Source organism: Hyla sarda, chromosome 3 (assembly GCF_029499605.1).
Source record: "Hyla sarda isolate aHylSar1 chromosome 3, aHylSar1.hap1, whole genome shotgun sequence".
Taxonomy (NCBI): Eukaryota; Metazoa; Chordata; class Amphibia; order Anura; family Hylidae; genus Hyla; species Hyla sarda.
In genome coordinates, this window is record NC_079191.1 from 303,976,160 (window position 1) to 304,001,485 (window position 25,326).

Below are 25,326 nucleotides of genomic sequence, written 5' to 3' on the forward strand. Positions count from 1 at the left end.
GACATCAGTGATCGGGATGCTGTCCGCCATTAACCCCTCAGATGCCGTAATCAATACAGATCACGGCAGTGCAGCACTTAAAATAGATGATTGGTTCACCCGTGGCGCTGTCGTTGGGATCTGATCATTTATATTGGCAGATGGAGGTCCCCTCACTTGCCTCCGTCCGTCTCCAAGGGTCTTCTGCTTGGGTCTAAGATCAAGCAGACCAGAGCAGATCATGGCCGATAATACTGATCAGTGCTATGCATAGCGCTGAACAGTATTACCGTATATACTCGAGTATAAGCCGACCCGAATATAAGCCGAGGCCCCCTAATTTCACACCAAAATCCCAGGAAAAGTTATTGACTCGAATATAAGCCTAGGGTGGGAAATACATCATCCCCCCCCCCTGTCATCATCCCCCTTCATCATCACCGCATGTCATCATCCCCCCTTCATCATCACCGCCTGTCATCATCCCCCTGTCATCATCCCACCCCCCCTCATCATCCCCTTGTCATCATCCCACACCCCCCCTTCATCATCCCCTTGTCATCATCCCACACCCCCCCTTCATCATCCCCTTGTCATCATCCCACACCCCCCCTTCATTATCACCTTGCCATCATCCCACCCCCCCTTCATCATCCCCTTGCCATCATCCCACCCCCCCTTCATCATCCCCTTGCCATCATCCCACCCCCCCTTCATCATCCCCTTGTCATCATCCCACACCCCCTCGTCATCATCCCCTTGTCATCATCCCACATCCCCCCCTTCATCATCCCCTTGTCATCATCCCCTCCCCCCTTCATCATCCCCTTGTCATCATCCCACACCCCCCCTTCATCATCCCACACCCCCCCTTCATCATCCCACACCCCCCCTTCATCATCCCACACCCCCCCTTCATCATCCCCCTGTCATAATCCCACCCCCCCTTCATCATCCCCTTGTCATCATCCCACACACCCCCTTCATCATCCCACACCCCCCCTTCATCATCCCCCTGTCATAATCCCACCCCCCCTTCATCATCCCCTTGTCATCATCCCCTCCCCCCTTCATCATCCCCTTGTCATCATCCCACACACCCCCTTCATCATCCCACACCCCCTCCCCTTCATCATCCCCTTGTCATCATCACCACATGTCATCAGACCCCCCACCTCCATCATCACCGCTTGTCAATGTCTGATACAGTGGTCTTCAACCTGCGGACCTCCAGATGTTTCAAAACTACAACTCCCAGCAAGCTCGGGCAGCCATCGGCTGTCCGGGCTTGCTGGGAGTTGTAGTTTTGAAGACGACATCATCCAGCCCCCCCCCCCTCTCACCCCCTTTAGTTTTGTACTCACCTCCGCTCGGCGGGACGTTGGGGTGCGCTGGTCCGGTGCTGCAGGACTGTCCGGAGGGGAGGACGTCCGGTGGGATAGTGGTTCCGGGCTGCCATCTTCACCTGGGGGCCTCTTCTCCGCGCTTCGGGCCCGGAATAGAGGCGTTGCCTTGACGACGACGCAGAGGGACGTTGGTAATGAACGTCCCTCTGCGTCATCGTCAAGGCAACATGACTATTCCGGGGCCGGGCCCGAAGCGTTGAGAAGATGGCAGCCCGGAACCACTATCCCACCGGACGACCTCCCCACCGGACAGTCCTGCAGCACCGGACCAGCGCACCCTAGCGTCCCACCGAGTGGAGGTGAGTACAAAACTAAAGGGGGTGAGAGGGGGGTGGGCTGGATGATGTCGAAGGCCGCAGTGGTCTTCAACCTGCGGACCTCCAGAGGTTTCAAAACTACAACTCCCAGCAAGCCCGGACAGCCTATGGCTGCCCGGGCTTGCTGGGAGTTGTAGTTTTGAAACATCTGGAGGTCCGCAGGTTGAAGACCACTGAGGGCGGAGAGTTCACTCGAGTATAAGCCAAGGGGGGTGTTTTCAGAACAAAAAATCGTGCTGAAAAACTCGGCTTATACTCGAGTATATACGGTAGCAACCAAATGATTACTATAAATCAGGGGTCCTCAAACTTTTTAAACGGGGGGGCCAGTTCACGGTCCCTCAGACCGTTGGAGGGCCGGACTATAGATAACAAAACATGAATAAATTCCTATGCACACATATATCTTATTAGTGGACTACCACTTTAAGTACACAGCACAGTTCCCCCCCACATTAGGTTGGCAGTATAGATCCCCCACATTAGGTTGTAGTTCCCCCACATTAGGGTTGGCAGTACAGTTCCCCCACATTAGGGTTGGCAGTACAGTTCCCCCACATTAGGTGCAGTACAATTCCCCCACATTAGGTTGGCAGTATAGTCCCCCACATTAGGTAGTAGTTCCCCTACATTAGGTTGTAGTTCCCCCCCACATTAGGTGCAATATAGTCCCCCACATTAGGCTGGCAGTATAGTTCCCCCACATTAGGTGCAATATAGTCCCCCACATTAGGCTGGCAGTATAGTTCCCCCACATTATGTGCAATATAGTCCCCCACATTACGTTGGCAGTATGTTGGCCCACATTAGGTGCAATATAGTCCCCCACATTAGGCTGGAAGTATAGTTCCCCCACATTAGGTGCAATATAGTCCCCCACATTAGGCTGGCAGTATAGTTCCCCCACATTAGGTGCAATATAGTCCCCCAATTTACGTTGGCAGTATGTTCCCCCACATTAGGTGCAATATAGTCCCCCACATTAGGCTGGCAGTATGGTTCCCCCACATTAGGTGCAATATAGTCCCCCACATTAGGCTGGCAGTATAGTTCCCCCACAATAGGTGCAATATAGTGCCCCACATTAGGTGCATTATAGTTCCCCCACATTAGGTGCAATATAGTCCCCCACATTACGTTGGCAGTATGTTCCCCCACATTAGGTGCAGTATAGTTCCCCCACATTAGGTGCAGTATAGTCCCCCCACATTAGGTGCAGTATAGTCCCCTACACTAGGCTGGCAGTATGTTTCCCCACATTAGGTGCAGTATGTTTCCCCACATTAGGTGCAGTATGTTCCCCCACATTAGGTGCAGTATAGTTCCCCCACATTAGGTGCAGTATAGTTCCCCCACATTAGGTGCAGTATAGTTCCCCCACATTAGGCTGGCAGTATGTTCCCCCACATTAGGTGCAGTATGTTCCCCCACATTAGGTGCAGTATGTTCCCCTACATTAGGTGCAGTATGTTCCCCCACATTAGGTGCAGTATGTTCCCCCACATTAGGTGCAGTATGTTCCCCCACATTAGGTGCAGTATAGTTCCCCCACATTAGGTGCAGTATAGTTCCCCCACATTAGGTGCAGTATAGTTCCCCCACATTAGGCTGGCAGTATAGTCCCCCAAATTACATTGGCAGTATGTTCCCCCACAGGCATACAGCCTCCACCCATAAAGTATGGCTGGAGGCTGTATGCCTGTGTACTGCCCCATTAGGTGCAGTATAGTTCCCCCACATTAGGTGCAGTATAGTCCCCCAAATTACACTAGGCTGGCAGTATGTTCCCCCACATTAGGTGCAGTATAGTTCCCCCACATTAGGTGCAGTATAGTCCCCCCACATTAGGTGCAGTATAGTTCCCCACACTAGGCTGGCAGTATGTTCCCCCACATTAGGTGCACTATAGTTCCCCACATTAGGTGCAGTATGTTCCCCCACATTAGGTGCACTATAGTTCCCCACATTAGGTGCAGTATGTTCCCCCACATTAGGTGCAGTATGTTCCCCCACATTAGGTGCAGTATGTTCCCCCACATTAGGTGCAGTATGTTCCCCCACATTAGGTGCAGTATGTTCCCCCACATTAGGTGCAGTATGTTCCCCCACATTAGGTGCAGTATGTTCCCCCACATTAGGTGCAGTATGTTCCCCCACATTAGGTGCAGTATGTTCCCCCACATTAGGTGCAGTATGTTCCCCCACATTAGGTGCAGTATGTTCCCCCACATTAGGCTGGCAGTATGTTCCCCCACATTAGGCTGGCAGTATGTTCCCCCACATTAGGTGCAGTATAGTCCCCCACACTAGGCTGGCAGTATAGTCCCCCACACTAGGCTGGCAGTACAGTTCCCCCACATTAGGTGCAGTACAGTTCCCCCACATTAGGTGCAGTACAGTTCCTCACATTAGGTGCAGTACAGTTCCTCACATTAGGTGCAGTATAGTTCCCCCACATTAGGTGCAGTATAGTTCCCCCACATTAGGTGCAGTATAGTTCCCCCACATTAGGTGCTGTATAGTCCCCCACACTAGGCTGGCAGTATGTTCCCCCACATTAGGTGCAGTATGTTCCCCCACATTAGGTGCAGTATAGTCCACTACACTAGGCTGGCAGTATGTTTCCCCACATTAGGTGCAGTATGTTCCCCCACATTAGGTGCAGTATGTTCCCCCACATTAGGTGCAGTATAGTTCCCCCACATTAGGTGCAGTATAGTTACCCCACATTAGGTGCAGTATAGTCCCCCACACTAGGCTGGCAGTATGTTCCCCCACATTAGGTGCAGTATGTTCCCCCACATTAGGTGCAGTATGTTCCCCCCCCACATTAGGTGCAGTATGTTCCCCCACATTAGGTGCAGTATGTTCCCCCACATTAGGTGCAGTATAGTTCCCCCACATTAGGTGCAGTATAGTCCCCCACACTAGGCTGGCAGTATGTTCCCCCACATTAGGTGCAGTATGTTCCCCCACATTAGGTGCAGTATGTTCCCCCACATTAGGTGCAGTATGTTCCCCCACATTAGGTGCAGTATGTTCCCCCACATTAGGTGCAGTATGTTCCCCCACATTAGGTGCAGTATAGTTCCCCCACATTAGGTGCAGTATAGTTCCCCCACATTAGGTGCAGTATAGTTCTCCCACATTAGGTGCAGTATAGTTCCCCCACATTAGGTGCAGTATAGTTCCCCCACATTAGGTGCAGTATAGTTCCCCCACATTAGGTGCAGTATAGTTCCCCCACATTAGGTGCAGTATAGTTCCCCCACATTAGGCTGGCAGTATAGTCCCCCAAATTACATTGGCAGTATGTTCCCCCACAGGCATACAGCCTCCAGCCATAAAGTATGGCTGGAGGCTGTATGCCTGTGTACTGCCCCATTTAAGTGTTCTGATCACCGCTCCTCGGGTCCGGCCATAGCAGGAATGGAGGATCGGTGGTCAGAACTCCGAAGGGACGCGCCGCTGGTAAACACTTACCTACTACCAGCGCACGCGTCCTTGCTTCTTCTCCGCTGCTCCGCGCTCGGTTGCCATGGGCGCACGCATGGGACGTCAGTGACGTCGCTGCGTGCGCCTGCTTCCGGCGGTCCCCGCGTTTTTAAAGTAAACGCGGGCCGCAGGGACTTCACAGAGGCATCCTTGTGTTCCGAAAGCATGTTTCGGAACACAGGGATGTCCTAAGGCAAAAACACCCGGCGGGCGGGGTAAATGCGCTCCGCGGGCCGCATGTGGCCCGCGGGCCGTAGTTTGAGGACCCCTGCTATAAATAGTCCCCTATGAGGACATAAAAAAAGGGGAAAAAATGCCCTCCCTTAGCCCCTTAACGGGCCATTTTTCATTTTTGCGCTTTCGTTTTTCCTCCTCACCTTATAAAAATCATAACACTTAAAATTTTCCACCGAAAGACCCAAATTAAGGCTTTTTTTTTTTTATGCAGCGCATAGCAACGACGCAGGGGACGCCACACCGGAGGCCAGAAGCAGCGTGGACCCAACCCCGGTAACAGGTAATTATACAACCGGGGATGGGGGAGGCAACGGCTCCCACTGGCTATCGGCGCTTCTGCACCATTGCCGGCGCCGCTTCTCTCCCCCTGGCTATCGGCGCCGGTAATGGGGCAGAGGCACAGATAGCCAGGGGGAGAGAAGGGGCAGCAGCGCCGATAGCCAGGGGGAGAGAAGCGGCGGCCACAGGGCTCTAGACCCATGGAAAGGCAGGGGGAGAGAAGCGGGCAGCGACGGCCTCTCTCCCCCTGCCTTTCCTGGGGGCTTCTGCGGAGTCAGAAACAGTGTATCGGGGTATACACACGCACACACACGCACCCTCATTTCACCAAGGATATTTGGGTAAAACAATTTTTGTACCCAAATATCCTTGGTAAAATGAGGGTGCGTGTTATAGGCTGGTGCGTGGTATACCCTGATAAATACGGTATATTTATTGGTTAAAATTACATACAGACACTGTTATACATCAATCAATGAGTTTAAAGCTCTGACTAAGCTCTTTTTCAAGACGTGCAATATCACTGAATGGAATTTTAACCAATAAATATACCTTTCTATTGGGAGAAGCGCCAAATCTGGAGAATTTTTTGGATCTAATAACAACTATTTTTGTTTTGATGGGTCTTCTTTAACGCTTTTTATACTTTTTTTAGGGTATACAAAATGACCAAAAATACACAATTTTGGACTTTGGCATTTTTTTTACGTATACGCCATTGTCTGTGCGAGACCTTGGTCCTTAAGGTGTTAATAAAAATGTAAATAGTCCCTTTTTCCCATTTTACCCCCAAAAAGCGTATAAAAAATAATTAATAAACATATTTGGTATTGCCACGTGTGTAAATGTCCGAACTATTAAAATATTATGATAATGATCCCGTACGGTATATGGCGTAAACGTTAAAATTGCTGCTTTTTTGTCACATTATATTCTTCAAAAAAATTAAAATATTTATATTATATCACATACGCAAACGTGGTACCAATAAAAACTACAGATCCTGGTGCAAAAAATGAGCCGTCATACATACGCATTTTTATGTGTCTTTTGTGGGTAAGCAAAAAGTTACAAACAGCCTTACCTAAGCAAAGTTCATTTTTTACTTTGCAGTGGTCAGGTACCGTATTTTCTGGCGTATGACGACTGGGTGTATAAGACGACCCCCAACTTTTACAGTTAAAATATAGAGTTTGGGGATATACTCGCTGTATAAGACTACCTCTCTACCACGATACGGTACCTTACCCTTGTTCCCCCACACTAGGTTGTCAGCATAGTTACCCCACCCACTAGATTGTAGTTCCCCCACGTTAGGTTGGCAGTATAGTTTCCCCCACATTAGGTAGTGCAAAGGCAGAAAGAAAAAGAGGGGCTCTCTCTGGTGTGCTGTTATAGTAAAAATAAAAAAAATGGACTGGACCCCACACTTCGTTCTAGGTGTCACACCTGATCCACTGGGGTGGTCCAGCAGAACAAGCGAGACCCAGTGGCAGTGGAGTGGTTTGTGGAATATGTGCAGTGTGCATTTCACTTTCCCTTTTCCGTATCCACAAGGGTATGGAAGTGTAGTAGAAGAGTAAAATAGAGAAAAAGATGGAGCGCTTCTGCTGGTAATGACGGGACTCAGAATGCCACGGTAGCACAGGACAATATTTATAAAAAGAATCCAAAAAACAATCACTGAAATGGTAACAAATATAAATAAAGGGTAAACATCAATGCCAATTCTCATATTATAATGAAAACATGGTAAGGTAAGGTGAAGTGGAGCAAGGAAAGAGGAATTGCAGGCAGAAGAGTCTATGGAAAAAAAATGCATGGAATACTAAAAGGGAGCGGTGGGCAGGCGATTTTTCTGCAGCTATCCATTCATAGGTATTTTAAAAAGTCCTTAACCCCTTAAAGGGTACCTCTCATCAAAAAAACTTTTGATATATTATAGATTAATGTATGCAGAATAACTTTACAATTGCATGTTATTAAAAAAAATATGCTTCTTTATATTTAATTTTCCACTTTGAAGAAATGACCACTGGGGGTCTCCCTACCAGTCCTGGCAGCAAGCATTTCAGACTCATGCTGGAGTCCTAAACACTACGAGCTGCCAGTCTGCTTTGTTCACAAAGGAGAACACTCAGAGCTGCCAGCCTGCTTTGTTCACAGCCTGTTTGGCTGTGAACAAAGCAGGCTGGCAGCTCTGAGTGTTTAGGACTCCAGCATGAGTCAGAAATGCTTGCTGACAGGACTGATCAGGAAAAATACAATAGAAAGAAGCATATTTTTCATTAACATGCTATTGGAAAGTTATTCAACATTCATTAATCTAAAATATATCAAAAGTTTATTTGATGAGAGGTACCCTTTAAGGACCAGGCCAATTTTCACTGTAGGACCAGAGCATTTTTTGCACATCTGACCACTGTCAATGTAAGCAATAATAACTCTGGGATGCTTTTACCTATCATTCTGATTACGAGATAGTTTTTTCGTGACATATTCTACTTTATGTTATTGGTAACATTTTGCATTTTTCTAACTTTGAAGCTCTCTGCTTGTAGCATTCTAAACATTCTAAATAAATAATATTTTGATTCACAAATACAATATGTCTACTTTATGTTTGCATCATAAAGTTGACATGTTTTTACTTTTGGAAGACACCAGAGGGCTTCAAAGTTCAGCAGCAATTTTCAAATTTTTCACCAAATTTTCAAAATCGGAATTTTTCATGGACCAGTTCAGGTTTGAAGTGGGTTTGAAGGGCCTTCATATTAGAAATACCCCACAAATGACCCCATTATAAAAACGGCACCCCTCAAAGTATTCAAAATGACATTCAGTAAGTGTGTTAACCCTTTAGGTGTTTCACAGGAATAGCAGCAAAGTGAAGGAGTAAATTCAAAATCTTCATTTTTTACACTCGCATGTTTTTTAGACCCAGTTTTTGAATTTTACAAGAGGTAAAAGGAAAAAAATCCTCTCAAAATTTGTAACCCAATTTCTCTCGAGTAAGAAAATACCTCATATGTGTATGTCAAGTGTTCGGCGGGCGCTGTAGAGGGCTCAGAAGGGAGGGAGCCACAATGGGATTTTGGAGAGTGAGTTTTTCTGAAATGGTTTTTGGGGGGCATGTCACATTTAGGAAGCCCCTATGGTGCCAGAACAGCAAAAAAATCCCACATGGCATACTATTTTGGAAAACTACACCACTCAAGGAATGTAACAAGGGGTACAGGGAGCCTTAACACCTCACAGGTATTTCACGACGAAATTTTTTTTTTCACTAAAATGCTGTTTTTTCCCCAAATTTTACATTTTTGCAAGGAGTAATAGGAGAAAATTACCCCCAAAATTTGTAACCCCATTTCTTCTGAGTATGGAAATACCCCATGTGTGGGCGTCAAGTGCTCTGCTGGCGCACTACAATACTCAGAAGAGGAGCGCCATTAAGCTTTTGAAAAGGGAATTTGTTTGGAATTGAAGTCAGGGGCCATGTGCGTTTACAAAGCCCCCCGTGGTGCCAGAACAGTGGAGCCCCCCCCCCCCCCCCCCACATGTGACCCAATTTTGGAAACTACACCCCTCACCAAATTTAATAAGGGGTGCAGTGAGCATTTACACCCCACTGGCGTTTGACAGATCTTTGGAACAGTGGGCTGTGCAAATTAAAAATTACAATTTTGATTTTCACGGACCACTGTTCCAAAAATCTGCCAGACACCTGTGGGGCGTAAATGCTCACTGTACCCCTTATTACATTACATGAGGGGTGTAGTTTCCAAAATGGGGTCACATGTGGGTATTTATTTTTATGCGTTTGTCAGAACCGCTGTTAAATCAGCCACCCCTGTGCAAATCACCAATTTAGGATGTACATAGTGTACATGTACATAGTGCGCTCTCACTCCTGAGCCTTGTTGTGCGCCCGCCGAGCATTTTATGCCCACATATGGGGTATTTCCGTACTCAGGAGAAATTGTGTTACAAATTTTGGGGGTCTTTTTTTCTTTTTACCTCTTGTGAAAATAAGAAGTAAAGGACAACACCAGCATATTAGTGTAAAATTATTTTTTTTTACACTAACAGACTGGTGTAGACCCCAACTTTTCTTTTTCATAAGGGGTAAAAGAGAAAAAGCCCCCCCAGAATTTGTAGTGCAATTTCTCCCGAGTACGGAAATACCCCATATGTGGCCCTAAACTTTTTCCTTGAAATACTACAGGGCTCCGAAGTGAGAGAGCGCCATGCGCATTTGAGGACTAAATTAGGGATTGCATAGGGGTGGACATAGGGTTATTCTACGCCAGTGATTCCCAAACAGGGTGCCTCCAGCTGTTGCTAAACTCCCAGCATGCCTGGACAGTCAGTGGCTGTCCGGAAATGCTGGGAGTTGTTTTGCAACAGCTGGAGGCTCCGTTTTGGAGACACTGCCTACAATACGTTTTTCATTTTTATTGGGGGGGACAGTGTAAGGGGGTGTATATGTTGTGTTTTACCCTTTATTTAGTGTTAGTGTAGTGTAGTGTTTTTAGGGTACATTCACACTGGCAGCAGTTTACAGTGAGCTTACCGCTAAGAGTATGCGCTGCGAAAAATTTGCCACAGCTCATATTTGAAGCAGGAAACTTACTGTAAACCTGCCTGTGTGAATGTACCCTGTACATTCACATGGGGGGGGGGGGGGGCAAATTGCTGTTTGGGCATGCTAGGAGTTGCAGTTTTGCAACATCTGGAGTGCCACAGTTAGAGATCACGGCCAGTGATCTCCAAACTGGGGCCCTCCAGCTGTTGCAAAACTACAAATCCCTGCATGCTCTAACAGCTGTCTGGGCATGCTGGCAGTTGTAGTTTTGCAACATCTGGAGGGTTACAGTTTAGAGACCACTGTATAGTGGTCTCAAACTGTACCCTCCAGATGTTGCTGGGCAACTTACCGGCTTCCGTCGAATCCAGGGAGCCAGCCGCACGACATCGCCGGACTCCGATCTCCTCCACCGATGGATGCCCACAGCCTCGCCCTCGGGGTAAGTGGATGTCAGCGCCGGTCCTCTGTCGGTTCCCTGCTCTGCCCCGCCTATTGTGAAAGTAAAGCCCCCGCCCCCGATCTGCTATTGGTGGTCGCGTCTAGACCACCAATAGCAGGGATAGGAGGGGTGGCACCACTGCCATCTCACTCCTATGCCTTCAGGGGGATCGTGGGTGTCTTGGACAACCGCGATGCTCGTTATATTCCGGGTCACCATAGACCCGTATGACCCGTAATAGCTGCAAATCGCAAGTGTGAATTCACGCCGACATGGGGGGGGTCTGATGACCCCCCTGGGCATTTGCGCGGGGTTCCTGCTGATAGATATCAGCAGTCACCCCCGTCCGGTCCCCGCCCGGCGCGCGGCAGGGACCAAAATTCCCACGGGCGTACAGGTACGCCCTTGGTCCTTAAGTACCAGGGAGCAAAGGCGTACCTGTACACCCTTGGTCCTTAAGGGGTTAAAGGGGTACTACCATGGAAAACTTTTTTTTTTTTTTAAATCAACTGGTGCCAGAAAGTTAAACAGATTTTTAAATAACTTATATTAAAAAATCTTAATCCTTCCAGTACTTTTTAGGGGCTTTATACTAAACAGAAATCCAAAAAGAAATGCATTTCCTGTGATGTCCTGACCACAGTGCTCTCTACTGACCTCTGCTGTCCATTTTAGGAACTGTCCAGAGAAGCATATGTTTGCTATGGGGATTTTCCCCAGTTCTTAAAATGGACAGCAGAGAGCACTGTGGTCAGGACATCACAGGAAATGCTTTTCTTTTTTTGATTTCTCTTTAGTATACAGCCCCTAAAAAGTACTGGAAGATTTTTTAATAGAAGTGATTTACAAATCTGTTTAACTTTCTGGCACCAGTTGATTAAAAAAAAAAAAAAGTTTTCCACGGTAGTACCCCTTTAACCCTTTAACGCCTTAACGACCACAGACGTAAATGTACGTCCTGGTTTGGCATCGGAAGGGTGCTCGCGTCATACCCGCCCATAATGGCCGACATTCGCGATCGCGCGGATGTCCGCCATTAACCCCTCAGATGCCATGATCAATACAGATCACGGCATCTGCGGCATTGCAGTACTTTGATTGGATGATCGGATCGCCCACAGCGCTACCGCGGCGATCCAATCATCCAGCATGGCGGCCGGAGGTCCCCTCACCTGGCTCCGACCGTCTCCCGGGGTCTTCTGCTCTGGTCTGCGATTGAGCAGACCAGAGCATAAGATCACCGATAATACTGATCAGTGCTATGTCCTATACATAGCACTGCACAGTATTAGCAATCAAAGGATTGCTATAAATAGTCCCTATGGGGACATAAGAAGTGTAAAAAAAAAATAATAATAATTTGAAAAATGTAAAATATAAAAAGTAAAAAACGTGAAAAATCCCCTCCCCCAATAAAAATGAAAATTGTCAGTTTTTCCCATTTTACCCCCAAAAAGCATATATATATATTTTTTAATAAACATATTTGGTATCGCCGCGTGCGTAAATGTCTGAACTGTCAAAATATAATGTTAATGATCCCGTACGGTGAATGGCGTAAACGTAAAAAAAAAAATTTAAAAAATGTACAAAAATGCAGCTTTTTGTCACATTTTATTTAAAAAAAAAAATCTAAAAAATTATCTAAAAGTTTTATATATGCAAATGTGGTATCTAAAAAAAGTACAGATGACGGCGCAAAAAATGAGCCCTCATACGGCCCTATATACGGAAAAATTTTATTAGGGCGATTTTAGATTACTGATTTTGTACAAAAAGTTTTAGATTTTTTTTTAAGCTGTACAAAAATATAAAAGTATCTAGCCATGGGTATCATTTTAATCGTATTGACCCACAGAAAAAAGAACACATGTAATTTTTACCGTAAAGTGTATAGTGTGAAAACAAAACAAAACCCTCCAATATGTTCAAAATTTTTTGGGTTCGCTGTACATTTTATGGTAAAATGAGAGGTTTCATTACAAAGTACAATTGGTCACGCAAAAAACAAGCCCTAATATGGGTCTGTAGATGGAAATATAAAAGAGTTATGGATTTTAGAAGGCGAGGAGGAAAAAATGAAAGCGCAAAAAGAAAATTGGCCTGGTCCTTAAAGGGGTATTCCAGGAAAAAAACTTTTTTTTTATCTATCAACTGGCTCCAGAAAGTTAAACAGATTTGTAATTTACTTCTATTAAAAAATCTTAATCCTATCAGTACTTATGAGCTTCTGAAGTTAAGGTTGTTCTTTTCTGTCTAAGTGCTCTCTGGTGACGGGGAAACGCCCAGTTTAGAAGAGGTTTGCTATGGGGACTTGCTTCGAAACTGGGCGTTTCCCGAGACAGGTGTCATCAGAGAGGACTTAGACAGAAAAGAACAACCTTAACTTCAGAATCTCATAAGTACTGAAAGGATTAAGATTTTTTAATAGAAGTAATTTACAAATCTGTTTAACTTTCTGGAGCCAGTTGATATTTAAAAAAAATTTTTTTCCTGGATAACCCCTTTAAGGTGAAAATGGGCTTGGTCATTAAGGGGTTAAAACAGTGCTTTTAAAAAAACAAAAACATATATAAAACATATAAAAATGCTTAGGTGCATAAGTCCACATAAAAAGTCTGTATATGAATAAGTCCCAAATTGTAGTCCACATTTCCAAATACAATCCATGGTGTTAGCAGGAAAGGGGAGGGGCCACATATCTATGGAAAGACTGGAGCTCCAAGTTGCTGGATCCACATTGACATGAAGAAGATACATGCACCAATGTGTACACACGTGACCTGACAGTGTATACACATATGTGACCTGAAAGGAAAAGTTGCTGCGTCCTAGGGTATGTTGCTGTGCTTATGGTGGCATGGCTGTCTGGGGCGCAGCGTCCTAGGTTATATAGGTGAGCCGTGGGTAACTCCCGGACATGCGCATTGCGCAACTTCTATTCCGGTGTGAGGCAGCTGTGACAGCTGCGCAGTCGGGTGGAGTGGATGGATGAATGGAGAATCAAAAGGAATGTGAAAGTGAAATGAACATGGGAATGAAGTAAAAGATGGTGCAATAAAAAAAAAATATATATAAATGAAAGGATGAGAATGGGAATGGAAATGAAAATGAAATGGAAAAATTATATTAAATAAAAATGATAAACAGAATAGAAGTGAAAAAATGGAAAAAAGAAAATAAAGTGGAAAATAGAAATGAAAAAGTAAAATGAGGGATGGAAAGGAAAAGGGGGGGGGCTGTGGAAGGGGGAGGCTAGGGAAATGTGGGGGGAGGGGCGGTTTGGGAGGGATTGGGAGGGGAGAAAGGGGCAATGGAAGGATTGGGGTGGGGTGTCTGGGAAGGGGACGTGGTGGTGTTTCTGGGGAAGGAAAAGGGGGGTGTAGAGGAAGGATGATATGTAAGGAAATTTAGTGGGGTCTCTGGAAAAGCAGTAATGGGGGTGGATAGTGTATGTGGAGGATCTGTGTGATGATTTTTACAGTTCAATGCATTCATTGAGGCCATCCGGGGCCAGACACTTTAGTTTGTAGATCCAGTAGGCCTCTCTATGGTTGAGTGAATTCTCAAAAAAAATACTACCCCTCTTCTATTCTCAAAGAAGCATTCAATGTAAACTTAAAGACAATACAAAAAGATCTCTTACCCTCAGCTACACCCAAGAAGAAAATACAGGAACAACCAAACGCTCATAGTTGCAACTTCATTACGACTTACAATCTAGAACATAAGAACATTTGAGAAATGTTGGAGAGAAATTGGGGTACCCGACTATTGGACCCCATCTTGCGAAAAGTCATCCCTAAAAAACCCCAACTCGTTCCACAGGGGCATGACAATCAAGAATATCCTTGCACCAACCACCTAAGGAAAACAAAAGCACCAAAAACCAGCACCACCACCGTGGGTGCTTTCAAATGCAAGAGTAAGGGCTGCTTCTGCTGTGTGAATATTTCACATGGAAGAAAATCCTTCACCACCACAAATATCGCTACTTCTTTTGATATAAAAACGCATCTCGACTGCAGCTCTTCCTATGTAGTATATCTACTTGACTGCTGCTGTGGTCTTCATTATGTTGGAAGGACCTCACAGACACTGAGAAAACGTTTGAACGGACACCGGCATAACTCTAACATCGGGTACCTGAAACAAAGCGTCTCAAGACACCTAACGGAAAAACATAAGGATTTCTCCTGCATTAAGATCAACACCATAGAACAGATCTCAGAACAGATCTCAACCGTAGAGAGGCCTACTGGATCTACAAACTAAAATGCCTGGCCCCGGATGGCCTCAATTAATGTATTGAACTGAAAAAATCATCACACAGATTTTCCACATACACTATCCACCCCCCATTACTGCTTTTCCAGACACCCCACTAAATTTCCTTACATATCATTCTTCCTCTACACCCCCATTTCCTTCCCCAGATATCCCACTCCTTCCGTTGCCCCTTTCCCCACAGCCCCCCCCTTTTCCTTTCCATCCCTTATTTTACTTTTTAATTTCTATTTTTACTTCATTTTCCACTTTATTTTCTTTTTTCCATTTTTTCACTTCCATTCTGTTTATCATTTTTATTTAATATAATGTTTCCATTCCATTTTCATTCCCATTCTCATTTTCATCTTTACTTTCATTTTTATTTTCGTTTACATTTAATTTTCACCTTCATGTTTTTTTTTTATTTTTTTTTTATTGCACCATCTTTTACTTCATTCCAATGCTCATTTCACTTTCACATTCCTCTTGATTTTCCATTCATCCATCCAGTTTTCCATCATCCCTTTGTTCTTTTTCTTCCTCTTTTTCCTTTTTATATTTTTATTTTTCATCTTTCCTATTCTGTTTCCCCTCTGACCTTTTCCATTTCTCATCTTCCCCTCCTGTAATCCCCCCATCCATCCACTACCTTCTGTTCATCACTACCACTTTCTGTCCAGCTCTCATATACATATATATTCCATTCATCCCATTACACCATCTATTCCACACACTGTAGCGTACTATACAACATCACTCCACGTCTATGTGCAACACTCGTTCCCCACCTCACCCGACTGCGCAGCTGTCACAGCTGCTTCACGCCGAATCGGAAGTTGCGCAATGCGCATGTCTGGAAGTTCCCCGCGGCTCTCCTATATAACCTAGGATGCTGCGCTCCAGACAGCCATGCCACCATAAGCACAGCAGCATACCCCAGGACGCAGCAATTGTAAGTACCTCAGCAACTTTTCCTTTCAGGTCACTTGTGTACATTGGTGCATATATCTCCTTCATGTCAATGTGGATCCAGCAACTTGGAGCTCCAGTCTTTCCATAGATATGTGGCCCCTTTCCTTTGCTGCTAACACCATGAATTGGATTTGGAAATGTGGACTACAATTTGGGACTTATTCATATATAGACTTTTTATGTGGACTTATGCACCTTTAAACACTTTTATATGTTTTTCAGTTGTTTTTTTTTTTCCCCCCTCAAAGAAACACTGTTTTAAGGACTTTTTAAAATACCTATGCATGGATAGCTGCAGAAAAATTGCCTGCGCACCACCTCCCTTTTAGTATTCCATGCACATTTTTTTTCCATAGACTCTCATCTGCCTGCAATCCCTTCCACTTCACCTTAAAGGGAACCAATCATCAGATTTTACCCTATATAATGCTTGGCAAAGCGTTATATAGGGTAAAATTGTTGTCCTCACCATTTCCGGGGGACGCTCCTGTCCCCAGGGATGGTGACGATATGAAGTTATAAACTAGCCGCCGCTGTAAGTAGTCACCTGGGCGGGGAGCTCTTCTCACCTACTCCCGTTCTTCGGCCGGGTGTGACACCCCCTCCGCTTGATTGATGGGCAGCGTCATCGCTCTGCTCCGTCTGTTCAGTGAGCGGAACAATGACGCGGCCCATCAATCAAGCGGAGGGGGCGTCGCTCCCGGCCTAAGAACGGGAGTAGGTGAGAAGAGCTCCCCGCCCAGGTTACTACTTACGGCGGCGGTGACTAGTTTATAAGTTCATATCTTCACCATCCCTGGGGGCAGGAGCATCCCCCGGGAATGGTGAAAATAAAGATTTTACCCTATATAACGCTTGGCCAAGCGTTATATAGGGTAAAATCTGATGATTGGTTCCCTTTAACTTACCTTGTTTTCATTATAATATAAGAATTGGCATTGATGTTCACCCTTTATTTATATTTGTTACCATTTCAGTGATTGTTTTGTGGACCTGCGGTCCTGTGCTACCGTTTTGTTCTGAGTCCGCTCATTACCAGCAAAAGCGCACCATCCTTTTCCCTCCTTTTCTCTATTTTACTCTCCCACATTAGGTAGGCAGTGGACCCCACAGACATACAGTCTTCAGCCATATACAGTGTATGGCTGGAGGCTTTATGTCTGTGTACTGCCCCAATTCAGTGCTCCAACCTCTGGTCTGGGGTCAGGACCAGAGGAGCTTTCCATACCCGCGCGTCCTCGCTGCACCACTCCGCTCTGCTGTGGCTATGGGCGCACTCATGGGACGTCAGTGACGTCTCTGCGCGTGCTACCTCCCGGTGGCCCCTGTGTTTTTAAAGTTACCGCAGAAAGGTCACCGGGACATCCTTGTGTCCCAAAAAGATCTTTTGGGACACAGGGATGTCCTGAATATGATGGGGGAAGTTAATCTCGGCCGTGACGCCCGGGGTATAGATAATCCATACCCCGGGCGTCCCAGCCGACTGCAGCGCCCGGAGTATAAGACGACCCCCGGCTTTTGAGAACATTTTACGGGGTTAAAAGCCGTCTTATACGCTGGAAAATACGAGATTTATGATGTGCGAAAGGCACATGTAAGCAAAAAAAAAAGTCTCAAACCCCATTCAAAAAGTCTGAAGTCTGCTCCAGGTCTGACCTTGAGTACTAAACTCCTGTCCATAAGCAAATTTAAAAAGACTGAAAAAAAAGTCTCAGCTGCAACTTTTTTGTTTTGCTTATGTGCTCATAAATTAATCAACCTACTGTTATAGTATAATAAGTATGTCGCACATAAGCAAAACTAAAGCACAAAATTAAAATAAAATATTATTTCAGAACTTGTTTACCAAAGCAAACAATGATAAATGTCCCCCATAGTGATCACATTCTTCTACTAATGCTAGGAAAGAGATAATTCAGTTCTATGCTATTTTTTTCAATTCTTTAATATCTTCAAGAGAAAAAAAAGCATAAGTAATTCTTGTTTTTCTTTTTTTAGTGATTGTTATATGCAAACTTGGAAATGATTCTCAAAAGGCTGTGAAGATACTACAGGAAGTTTTAAGCAGAGTAACATTTAAAGTTCTAGCTAAAGACATTAAAGGGGGTTTAAGGGCATGGTCTAAGAAGATTGATCCCACTTTTCCTCAATATTAAAGTTTAATTTCTTGTGGCAGTTACAATGTTTGTATACTCTATTAATAAAAGCAGTTTCCAGTTTTATGTGACGATAATTTGTTGTAGGCTTGTATTTTTATTTGGTGTAACTTGCTGTAATTGCTGTGCATTATAAATGGGTAGTTGGCAGTGTCATGACTGGACTTAGCAAGCATATCATGTAATTGGGTATAGATGCAAATCATAAAATGTTGCAGTATCTTGTAATATCTTTTTTATTGGACTAACAGCATTTTGTAGAGACAAGCTTTCGGGATTCCTCCCTTTATCAAGTCCAAAGCAAATCTAAGCTCACAAGTAGAAGACACAGGTTACATCTCACAAATATGCAGGGGTTAAGACAATAGATGTGGAGAATTCACACTAAGATGGGCCATAAATTGTCCTGTTATGGGAACATAGACTAAATAGATAAGAATGAGGAAAGGGGAGGGAGGGGGGAGCAGGGAAGAGACTGGTAATTAGCAGGACATAGTGAGATGCAAAAGAGAACACAGTGCAGGTTATAAGAGAATCCAGTATATAGCACAGGTTATAAGAAATTTTGATAATGAGATAAGAAGCTCAAATCCACATTAAGTCCCCTGTTTTTCGAGTCAAAAAACAGTATCATTTTGGCTTCAAATGTCTTTCTCTCTTGTGTGTTTTTGAAGTTCCCTCTCAGTATCTTGATTGTAAGGTCATGTATGGAGTGGCCTGTTTGGGTAAAATGGTGTCCAACTGGGGGGCAGTAGTCCTTTTCTTTATGGCGGTTGATGGAATGTCTGTGTAGATTCATCCTTTCGTTGAGTTTCCGGCCGGTTTCACCAATGTAGCATCCCATGTCACATTTGGTGCATTGTATCATGTAGACCACATTTGGGGATGTGCAGGAGTATTTACTACATGTAATTGGGTAGTATTACTTACCACCCACCTCTCTATACTTGGTATCACTGCCACCAATCAAATCTAAATACACTTACAATTTCCTAATCAAATCTACTATCACCAAGTAGCTTAAAAAATAGGAAAAAGATCACAATTTAGCCAAACATTAAAATGAACTCTGCATTATAAGAAAACTTTCTTCAGAAACTATGATTGGTTTTACAAACAAAGGCAGGACTTAATAAATGTATTCACAGCACATGAAAGAAAACAGAAGCAATTAGATTACACCACACACATAAAAATAAAAGGAGAAAAAAGAAATTGTACTTACAAAAGTATGGAATTCTACCCCAAGGGGACTTCTGGTAAAAAAAATAAATGATTTACAGCAAGTTAGGCCTGGAACACCAACATAAGCGGCTCCAATCTTTCCAGGGCAGCATATTTTATACCTGCTGTCTGCAAATTCGACCTCCCAGGTCAATTTAGGAAAATGGGAGGGAGAAAAAAAAAAGACGATTCGGTGTCCAGCCGCATGTCAGGAGGTTGGACATCGACCCACCTGAAGGAGAAGGGAGAGGGGGCGGTAGGCAGAAGCTAAGTGGAAATTTTTTTTTAATCCCCAGGGGTTGAGAGGGAGGTGGGAATGAACCAACAAGGGTCAGAAAGGAATAAGAAGGGGATAACAGTAGATAGGAGACAGAGGAGCAGGAGGAGGAGGGAACTAAAGCAATGCTTAGCAAAATATTTGAGGGGGTAGAAAAAACAAATGAAGCAATAAAGGAGATTAAAGATCAGATAGGGGAGGTAAGGCAGGATACCGTGATACTAAGGCAGGATTTTCTGAAAATTAGGGAAAGGTTGAATGAGGTGGAAGATGAGACCAAAGGGATAGAGCATAGGACAGAAGAACTAGCGAGAAAGGTGGGTGAGTTGTCAGGAATATGCCAGGAATTGAATACTAAATTGAGGGATTTAGAGGATAGAGGAAGACGATCAAATCTAAGAATTGTAGGAATCCCAGAAAGATTACAAGGTGAAGATTGCCGAGGGTTTGTTAAAAATTGGATATTGAAAAATTTCGAGGTACATGGTCTATCAGATTTTTTTGAGGTAGAAAGGGCACACAGGGTTCCGCCAAAACCTCCTTTACTAGGGGCCCATCCAGGAACGATCCTTGTCAGGTTGCTATCACCAACAGATAGATGTAATCTTCAGGGGAGCCAGAGGGGTAGATAAGGAGATCAACGGTAATAAAATAATGTTTTATGCAGATTACTCGAAGGCAACACAGCAAGACAGGTTAACTTTCATACAAAAAAAAAGGTTAAGAGAAGCTAATATGAGGTATTCGTTATTCCCGGCCAAACTCAAGGTCATATACAAACATAAGTCGTGTTTTTTTGCTTCAGTAAAGGAAGTAAATGAGTGGCTGGAAAAGGAAGGGATCAGGTAAAATGTAACAAATGAATCTCCTTTGTAAATGAGAAATTAAATATATTAATGCAATTTAAGGGGGAAAAAGATGTTGGCTGGCTGACCGGGTGGGGGGCTCAAGATAGAGGATTGTCGGAATTTTTTTTTTTTGGCAATGCCAAATGAAGGGGAAGGGGGGTAGGGTTAGAAAGGAGGGGGGGTTGGGGGTTTCCACCTTTTTTTTTCTTTCTTTTTTTTTTCTTCTCTCCTCCCAGATACTTGAATGAAGGTACTGGTTTGGAATGTAAGGGGGCTGGCGGATAGAGTGAGACGTGCTGCAGTTTATAAAGTAATTGAGAAGCATTTACCAGGCATAATTTATCTATTAGAGACACACTTGACAAAAGACAAAGTACATATTTTACAAAGGAAGTGGAAATGCATTCCATTCAGTACACGCTTGCTACTTTAGAAGGGTAAATGTGTTAATACATAAAGGATTGAATGTAGAAGTGTTCAATTAAAAAAAAGACAAATAAGGTAGGTATGTATTTCTGGTGTTAAATTGGAAAGGGAAAAAATTGCTGTTCGCTTTTGTCTATGTGCCCTTTTCATTAGGAATATTTAAGGAATTATGCCAGTTTGTTAATGATAAAGGAGGTATCCCAATTATGGTGATGGGAGACATTAATGCAGTGATGGATGAAGGGAAAGATAGATTAAGGATAGGGAGACAAAATCTGAGTGGTGGAAAAAAGGGATTAAGGAGAATGGTGGAGGAATTGGGATGGGTAGATTACTGGAGAGAGAGGAACCTGGAATTAAGAACATATTTGTGCTATAATAAATCTAAAGAAACACTATCCTGCATAGACATGATAATCGGGGATAGGGAGATGATGCCATGGGTAAAGGGCATAAAATATGAGTCCCGGAATATATCTGACCATACACCGGTAATGCTCCAAATGGTGAATAGAAAAACAAACCAGAGAAGCACAAGAATAGATCCATTTTGGATAGAAGTTTGGGGGGAGGATAGTGAGGTGGAGGATAAAATAAAAGCATATTTCGAGACTAATGATGGAACGGCTTCGGAGGGGATGGTTTGGGATGCTTTCAAGGGGGTACTGCGAGGTATTTGTAAGGAGAGAATGGTAAGGATGAAGAAAAGAATAAAGGAAGAGGAGATGAGAAAGAAAGTAGAGGAAGCAGAACAGCGTTTTGTAGTAACAAGGTTGGAAAAAGATAAAAAAGAATGGGAAAAAGTAGTAGGGAGGTAGAAAGAAGTATTAACAGCGGGAGCAAAGAGCATATTGTTCCAGGTGGAGAAGAGGAGATATCTAGAAGGAGGGAAACCTGGAAGATGGATGGCGAGGTTTATAGAGGAAGGAGAAGGGAAAACTTTAATAACAGCCGTCAAAGATAAGAAGGGGCGGTTAGTGAAAGAACAGGAAGATATCACAAAGGTCTTTTTAGAGTTCTATAAAAAGTTATATACCTCACAGGTTAAAGTAGGGCAGGAAGAAATATGAAAATATGTGGAGGATTGTGAGCTACCAAAACTAACGGAGGATGCTGCGGCTATGTTAGAAGGTGAGATTACAGAAAGGGAAGTATGGAAGGTGGTAAAAGAGGCACCCAGGTCAAAGGCTCCGGGTCCAGGCGGGATACCGTTCGAGTTGTATAAAAAGTATGCAAAAATTTTAATTCCTAGACTAGTGAAATTATTTAAAGACATCTTAAAGAGATGAATACTGCCCCCCTCAATGAAGGAAGCAGTAGTGGAAGCCTGAGGCAGGCTGTATTTGTGGGAAGGGCTTGTTGCATAAATACGCCCCGAACACGCAGACTCCTGCGCACGTCATGTTTGGTGATTTGGCGGGTACCTGTACATTGCGTGTATCCAGGTTCGTGATCAGCTGATCAAGAGGCTTTGCGGCGGTCCACAGGTAAGTCCGACAATGGGGGGGGGGACGACTCCAGCGGGGGCATGACTCCGGTGGTGTCCCTGGCTCCCGCTACCGGTTACGGCTGAGCCTTAACACTCCACAGGTGTTTGACGATTTTTCGTTAAAGTCGAATGTCACATTTGGCTTTTGGAAAGCAAATTTTGCTGAAATGGTTTTTGGGGGGCATGTCGCATTTTGGAAGCCCCTATGGTGCCAGAACAGCAAAAAAAAAAATACATGGCATACTATTTTGGACTATTTTGGAAACTACACCCCTCATGGGACGTAACAAGCTTTTTGTTAAAGTTGGATGTGTAAATGAAAAAAAAAACATATTTTCAATAAAATGCTGTTTTTTCCCCCAATTTTTACATTTTTACAAGGGGTAATAGGAGAAAATATTCTTACTCAGAAGAAATGGGGTTGCAAATTCTGGGGGGCTTTCTTCCTATTTTCCCTTGTGAAAATGAAAACTTTAGGGTAAAACCAGCCTTTAATTTTCCCATCCAAATTTAACGAACATTTGTTAAACACCTGTGGGGTGTTAAGGCTCATTATACCCCTTGTTACGTTCTGTGAGGGGTGTAGTTTCCAAAATGGAATCACATGTGGGTATTTTTTTTTCTGCGTTTGTCAGAACCGCTGTAAAATCAGCCACCCCTGTGCAAATCATCAATTTAGGCCTCAAATGTACATAGTGCGCTCTCACTCCTGAGCCTTGTTGTGTGTCCGCAGAGCATTTTACGCCCCCATATGGGGTATTTCCTTACTCAGGAGAAATTGCGTTACAAATTTTGGGGGTCTTTTTTTCCTTTTACAGCTTGTGAAAATAAAAAGTATGGGGCAACACCAGCATGTTAGTTTAAAACTTTTTTTTTTTTTTTTTTACACTAACAGACTGGTGTAGCCCCCAACTGAAAAAGCCCCCCAAAATTTTTAGTGCAATTTCTTCTGAGTACAGAAATACCCCATATGTGGCCCTAAACTGTTTCCTTGAAATGCGACAGGGCTCCAAAGTGAGAGCGCCATGCGCATTTGAGGACTAAATTAGGGATTGCATAGGGGTGGACATAGGGGTATTCTACGCCAGAGATTCCCAAACAGGGTGTCTCCAGCTGTTGCTAAACTCCCAGCATGCCTGGACAGTCAGTGGCTGTCCGGAAATGCTGGGAGTTGTTGTTTTGCAACAGCTGGAGGCTCCGTATTGGAAACACTGCCGTACTATACTTTTTCATTTTTATTGGGGGGACAGTGTAAGGGGGTGTATATGTAGTGTTTTACCCTTTATTATGTGTTAGTGTAGTGTTTTTAGGGTACATTCGCACAGGCGGGCATTTACTGTGAGTTTCCCGCTAGGAGTTTGCGATGCGGTGAAAAATTTGCCGCAGCTCAAACTTAAAGCAGGAAACTTACTGAAAACCCGCCCATGTTATTCTACCCTGTACATTCACATGGGGGGGGGGCAAACCTACAGCTGTTTCGAAACTACAACTCCCAGCATGTACCAACAGACCGTGCATGCTGGGAGTTGTACTTTTGGAACAGCTGGAGGCACACTGGTTGGAAAACATTCAGTTAGGTTCTGTTACCTAACTCAGTATTTTCCAACCAGTGTGCCTCCAGCTGTTGCAAAACTACAACTCCCAGCAAGTACTGATCGCCGAAGGGCATGCTGGGAGATGTAGTTATGCAACAGCTGGAGGTACGCAACTACAACTCCCAGCATGCCGAGACAGCTATTTGCTGTTTGGGCATGCTAGGAGTTGTAGTTTTGCAAGATCTAGAGGGCCACAGTTTAGAGATCACTGCACAGTGATCTCCAAACTGTGACACTCCAGCTGTTGCAAAACTACAAATCCCAGCATGCCCAAACAGCTGTCTGGGCATTATGAGAGTTCTAGTTTTGCAACATCTGGAGGGCTACAGTTTAGAGACCACTGCATAGTGGTCTCAAACTGTAGCCCTCCAGACATTGCTAGGCAACTCACCGGCTTCCATAGGATCCAGGGAGCCGCATCGCCGTCCTCTGCTGCCACTGATCCCCGCGCTGATCGTCGCCTCTGCCGCGGTAAGTGGACTCCAGCGCCGGTCCCCGCCGGTTTCCCCGTTCTGCCCCGCCGATTGTGGGTGGGCAGAATTGGAAAACCGAAAGTTAACCCCCCCGCCCCCATCTGCTATTGGTCGTCGCTTATAGACGACCGATAGGAGGGATGGAACCCCTGCCACCTCATTCCTTTTCCTGACACTGTGACTGCGCCTATGGAAGATCTTCCTTTTCTGTTTTTTTGATTACTACTGTGAGCCGGGTGAGTGAATCTCTGACCGGGAAGATCAAGGCTAAACACTGAAGTGTCCTGTTTCATTTAATACGCTATATGGTGGTGTGCCCTCAAGCTCGGTAAGTACATTTCTTACAGTTCACTTGCCAATTGCTCAACAATACTGCATTAGGGACGCGTCTCTTTTTTTTCTTTCACAATTCCTATAAAAGAAGTGTTTCCTTTTGAAGGTGGTGATTTTCACCACCAAAATCTCTGCTGCCACCCTCCATAAAAGACATCTACATAATAAAGTTCAATATCAAGGAGATATTAAATAGTAAAACAAAGGAGAAAAGAGCAGGCTACATACATATGAGGTAAAGCACAAGGCTGTAGAGAAATAAGGCAGCAGAAGATGCTTAACCCCTTAAAGGGGTACTCCGCTCCTAGACATCTTATCCCCTATCCAAAGGATAGGAAATAAGATGTCAGATGGCCAGGGTCCCGCTGCAGCACCCCGCTATCATTACTGTGCAGAGCGAGATCGCTCTGCACGTAATGACGGGCAATACAGGGGCCGGAGCATCGTTACGTCACTGCTCCGCCCCTCGTGATGTCACGGCCCGCCCCAGTCAATACAAGTCTATGGAAGGGGGCGTGGTGGTC

At 44.5% G+C, this 25,326-nt stretch overlaps 1 protein-coding gene across 2 annotated transcripts in view; it reads left to right on the forward strand.

Moving 5' to 3' along the window:
• The window catches only part of MOCS3 (molybdenum cofactor synthesis 3), a 152,021-nt gene extending 133,791 nt beyond the window's left edge, over positions 1–18,230 (forward strand). Inside the window, exons 13-14 of one of the 2 annotated variants that reach the window (XM_056566970.1) lie at positions 5,646–5,714; positions 17,980–18,230. In XM_056566970.1, the coding sequence (XP_056422945.1) occupies positions 5,646–5,714; positions 17,980–18,137 (227 nt within the window). In that variant the 3' untranslated portion in view covers positions 18,138–18,230. The remainder of the gene's footprint in view (positions 1–5,645; positions 5,715–17,979) is intronic. The other variant, XM_056566971.1, reaches the window with a different exon arrangement.
• The last annotated feature ends 7,096 nt before the right edge of the window (positions 18,231–25,326 follow it).